Genomic DNA, 5,284 nt, shown 5'->3' with positions numbered 1-5,284 from the left:
TGGAGACAGTTTCTCACTACATCCATAGGAAGAAAGGTGCTGGCAAAGCCTTGCACTGAGATAGCAATATTTCAGAAACAAACAAACAAATAAAAAATACCCAACTGCTTTACAGGCATTTTTTGGCCAATAATTAAAACAACATGCCGCGCCCACTGGCATGGTGTACGGAAATAAATCAATTTATGTTGATCAGAACAAGTACGGTGCCTTCAAAGCTCCCACTAAGCTTTCATTTTGTACAGAAAGCAGGGTGTGACCACAGGATACAAACTTCTGCTGAGCCAAACCTGAGCTCTATGGCTTTTTTTATGGCAACAGTTTGCTCAGTAAGGTTGCAGCTATTATTCTTGTTTTGTAACCCATTCATCAGTGTATCTTCAATAGTACTGCTTGGCTCAGTATAAATAACTTATTTCAATGATTCTTCTGCACTTTTTATACTGGTACAACTCTACTGATCCTGTTGTCATCAATCCTGATTTTTCTTGAAATACAAACATCTTTGAACCAAACTGTGTTTGTTCTTAGTGCTGCACAAAAACATAAGGGCAATGGTGTGTGTCCTTAAATAAATAACCTTTTCACTAACTTCACACACACAGGTAGATCAAAAAATAGATGAAGTGTGTATACCTATTTAAGTACTGTTGGTTTACAAGCTTGACATCAGTTTCAAGCTCATCCCATAAGTAGAAAGCAAACTGAGGAGGGAATGAAGATAGATATACAAAGGGAAAAAAGTGAGGAAAAATTATATGAAAGGAAAGTGAAAGTGAGTGGAATGAATGGTCTCTAAAAAGGTTAAAAAGTGTAGATGAGGAAGAAAGAATTATAATGACAATTATTATAATTATATAAAAATTATTATTCTAATAAAAATATAATAAAATAAAAATTAAATTATTATTACTGACTATTGGGGAGCTGTATGTCTATTCCTAACATGTACAGTATCAGCCTCCTTTTAGATAGAAAGTGTTTATATTTTTGATATGCAGAGATAAATCACTAAGTTATAAAATGAAAATTTCTCAAACTCTTAATGTTTAAAGCCAAATCATAACTTGGGAGGTTTACAAAACTGCCGACTGTATTGTTATCTTAATTTTAAAAGCACCCTTGTGTGCTATTTCACCCCAGAGCTACAAATTATATTTTCCGTCACAGAAATTCACTGTAATTTAGATCTGAATAAAGAGAAGAAATTCAGCTGGAATACTATTGCATCACCTGGGATTCAAGACCACAGACGTACCTGGACATGGAACCTTCTCACACTTCTCTGTTTCACGCCCATTTCCCACACAGTTTTTCCCACCCATCTGGGGGATGGGAGAATTGCAGAGGCGGATGCGGGTGATATTTCCTGTTCCGCAGGTAACTGAACAGGAAGACCAGGGAGACCAGTGACTCCAGCCACCATCCTGACGTACTGCCAGAGAAAAGAGCAAAACTCAAGGAAATAGCCCACCTGCAGCAGTAATACAAACTCACCTGTGAAGTTAGCCTTCTAATAAGCCTCTCACCACATCTGATGAATGTCCCATTTCTTTCCTACCACTGTCACTTACAAAGCCCAGCATGTTAGCTCAGACATTCAAGTACAGATTTCTGAAGAATCTCGGTGACCAACAACATATGACTAACATGCAAGTTAGATATTTTATTTAAAAATAAACTTGTTCCAATGAAACAAATATTTGTTCAAAATGCACATTTGGACATCTAGCAGCTTCAGCAATAGCCTTAGGTACTATAGCAGCCTGGATATAGCAGCTACCTGCAATAGTGTTAACTACAGTTCTGGAGACACAGTATGATCCTTTTAAGTGCCTTAAATATGAAAGCAGTTTGATATTTTGCAAAAGTCTTCCATGATTACTGTATTCCTAAAACTACTAAGCTAATGGAATGGGCCAATAATCACGAATTAATTGCAGATCAAAACGTGGCCCCATGTATCATGATTATCAACTGAGTGTTGTCTCCAAACTGACTTCAAACAAGAGACTCCAGTTGATAATGTTAAAGAAAAGATCACCCACTATCTTTTTGTTTAACAGAGCTGAGCCCAGAATGCACATACCTATTAAACTGTCAGGAAAAGGAGAAATATTTGAAAGGGGGAAGATGACAATCTAATGATAGCTACTTTAATTATGCATCTATCAGTGTTCAAATACATACTGTTCTAACTAGTGAGATTAAACTGTCAGGAAAAGGAGAAATATTTGAAAGGGGAAAGATGACAAAGAATGTAATGATAGCTACTTTAATTATGCATATATCAGTGTTCAAATACATACTGTTCTGACTAGTGAGTGTTCATAGCAAATTCAGACTAAGCTTGTTTTTGCTTAGAGAAGTCCAAGACAGCTTTAAAAAAAGGAAGAAATTTTATTACTTACTGCGATGGTCACACTTCTTAAAGCTGCACATCCTTGTCTGGATGTGCGGGCCTGTACAAGCACTCCTGGTGACATCACACGACCTTCCTCGCATCTGAGTCCCAGAGCCACAGGTAACTGAGCACTTTGTCCAGTCTGACCACGGTGACCAGCCTTCCTCACTGTCATCAGCTGCAGAGCAAAAGGTACAAAAAAGTACTTAACACTTGAAGTCGCTCTATCATCCTACTCAGAAGATTTTCACTTCTCTTTGTCCGTAGAACATATGCTTCGTCCTTTCTTTTTCTAATTTTGCTTTCCCAAGCTGCCACTGAAGTTATAGACTTATGGTTTAATGTAACGAGAGGTTAGCACAGATAAGAATCCTGGATCTTCATGAACTTGTGTGCAGTGTGTTTGCACGAGGCACTGACTGTTGGAGGAAGAAGAACATCTTATCTCTAGAATGGACTGAGCCAAAAACTCGAGTTCCAACTGCCTTTGAGTTCAGAACATAGGTCAGTATGATGAGACGTGGCCCCACCTCTGAACACAACATAATGGTGAACGTGATCAAGAGCACATTTTAAGAATATGCCCTATGCTTGAATAGGCAAAAAACTCTGAATATATTCCAATGCATTTTTATTTAGAACATCTAAGTAACTGTTTTCTTCTGTAATAGCCCTGTCTAGTACAGAGTGAAATGTACTGAACCCACACTGGCTTGGCTTAATTAGTGAAATTACTAAAACTATTGTCACTCCAAAGTCTCATTCACAGCCTGCAATGCTGTCTTAAATGAACCTTGACAATCTGTTCCACGTTAAGTAAAGCATTATACCAAAAGAGGATATATGACAGAGACGAAATCAAACAGAGTAACAGAATGACAAGAACAGAGAGGAAAAATAACTTGCACTCTTAATAAATATTGCATCAAACCACATGAAATTTTTGTTCGGGAACTTCAACGTCCTCCACAAGGAGACAAGAAGACATCCTAATCTATGTTAGTCTGTTTTAACTGGGCAGTATGGAAAAGAAATAATAGTGCACAGCATTATTGCAAACAAAAAAAAAATCAGCATGTCGAGCCTTGGAAAACACAACTAGGGAGGAGTATGCATCTACCCTTTAGTGTCCGACTTCGCTAGGCAAGTTATCAGCTTACTTCTAAGCAACTGAAGAGAGACCAACTCCTCCAGAAAGTAACTTCAAGCAGCCAAGTTACTTCGTATGATCCTTGTATACATATAAGTTTTTTATTTGATCTTACCTGCCTCAACCTCTTGCTTGTTTTTACCTCTCCAGCACAGCAGAAGTGACTTTAAATATTGCCAAAGAGTACCTCTTCCTTTGGCTAAATACTCACAGTGAGAGCAGACTGGACAGCATTCGCCTTCAATAAAAGATGGATCGGCACAGGAGACTGCTGGGCAGGTGATTTGATGGCACACAATTTTTGAATCCTACAGGCAAAGAAATCAGCTTACTGACTTACGCTCACATACAGAGGCAAATAAAGGCGGGCACCTGGGGAAAGTTTCATATGTGGAAATTCTTTGATTTGTTCTAAATGTCATGGACATGGGGACTACTTTTTATAAATATCAGTAAGTCTAGGCCAAGCTCTGAGAAAGTGTGACCTGACCTGGAGCAAACCCACTACCCATTTTTGCAGAGGAGAATGTTTCCAAAAACTTACCTGGCAGGTGCATTTGGTGCAGCTATCTACAATCCAGCTTTCATTATCTGCAAAGACACGGCCATCCTGCCAGCAAACTGACTGGTTCTTCAGTGTTTTGTTAGGCCCAATCAATTCCCACATAATTTGGTTCTCTTCAGACTTGAAGATGAAGCAAATGAAAAAAATTGTGTACTTTGTAAGCAAACCATTTTAAATAAGACAAAACTGAGACACTACTGGATTTCATTCTTCCATGTATTTTTATACATGTATGTACATAAAGCAGAAGATCTCAGGTACTTCAATACTGCATAGCAATTCTCCAGCTAATAGTACAAACACAGTCACACAGTACTAAGGGAAATCTGTTCTTAGCAGTTTTGCTTTCCTCCAATACAACTCATCTTCAGATGGGAAAATTTTAGTCTTGAGACATGTGGCAGAGTAATAAACTTCCTTCAGAAAGGATTAACTTTTTCAGAACAAGAAGAGGGGCAGACTTCAGTAACATGTCACCGTCTTACTTCAACTACAAAAATCCCATACATTTACTTACCGTTTAGATACCCTGAGTACATCAGCCACTTGCTGATAAATTCATAAATGGTATAAGCATGGTAACCAACACTTCAACAGTATACTGGCAAGGTTGGGTTCGTTAGCTTTCAATTTCCAAACCTGCTGTACCTTTAAGAGGATTGATTTCTTCTGTGTATGAGTGCATGTGTGTGTGGTTTTTTAATCCCAGTCTGTGAAAACCAAGCCTTCATTAAAGTGTTATACTTAAGAACTACCTAACTAGACACTCTGAAAAATGTAGGTCATCTCTACATTATGTAGATATACCAACAGGTATGCACATGTACATACAGAAACCTCTATTAACTGCCTGTGGTATAAAATAAAGAAGGAAAGAGTACTGCACAACAGACCTCTTTTGGTTCTTCAGCCTTACAGGTACCTACCACTTTTTGGAGGTTATCAGCTAAGTTGTTCACCACGATGCGCAGACCAGTGAGCTCCGTGAACATCGTTCCCAGCTCTTCACAGGAGCGGTCACAGAACTCAGCCTTCTTCTCTGGCTTCTCGCCCACGTACTCGGTTGTGACAGCAGGGCTCAAGTGAAGGATTTCAGTGCTCTCGTTGATGGTGTTCACTTCAGCTGGTAGCAAGAGAGGAAAAAAGAAGAGCTGCATATACAAAG

At 38.7% G+C, this 5,284-nt stretch overlaps 1 protein-coding gene across 1 annotated transcript in view; it reads right to left on the bottom strand.

Annotated features, from left to right (window-relative positions):
* THBS2 (thrombospondin 2) overlaps positions 1-5,284 on the bottom strand; it is a 31,992-nt gene that overhangs the window by 19,168 nt on the left and 7,540 nt on the right. The window contains exons 4-8 of the mRNA XM_009329201.1: positions 5,046-5,242; positions 4,099-4,239; positions 3,766-3,862; positions 2,412-2,582; positions 1,259-1,435 (exon numbers count right to left, since the gene is read on the bottom strand). Of these exons, the coding sequence (XP_009327476.1) occupies positions 1,259-1,435; positions 2,412-2,582; positions 3,766-3,862; positions 4,099-4,239; positions 5,046-5,242 (783 nt within the window). The remainder of the gene's footprint in view (positions 1-1,258; positions 1,436-2,411; positions 2,583-3,765; positions 3,863-4,098; positions 4,240-5,045; positions 5,243-5,284) is intronic.

This window comes from Pygoscelis adeliae, unplaced genomic scaffold (assembly GCF_000699105.1).
Source record: "Pygoscelis adeliae isolate BGI_AS28 unplaced genomic scaffold, ASM69910v1 Scaffold77, whole genome shotgun sequence".
Classification (NCBI taxonomy): Eukaryota; Metazoa; Chordata; class Aves; order Sphenisciformes; family Spheniscidae; genus Pygoscelis; species Pygoscelis adeliae.
Note: the sequence above shows the minus strand (reverse complement) of the source record. Positions and strands in the feature narration are given on the sequence as shown.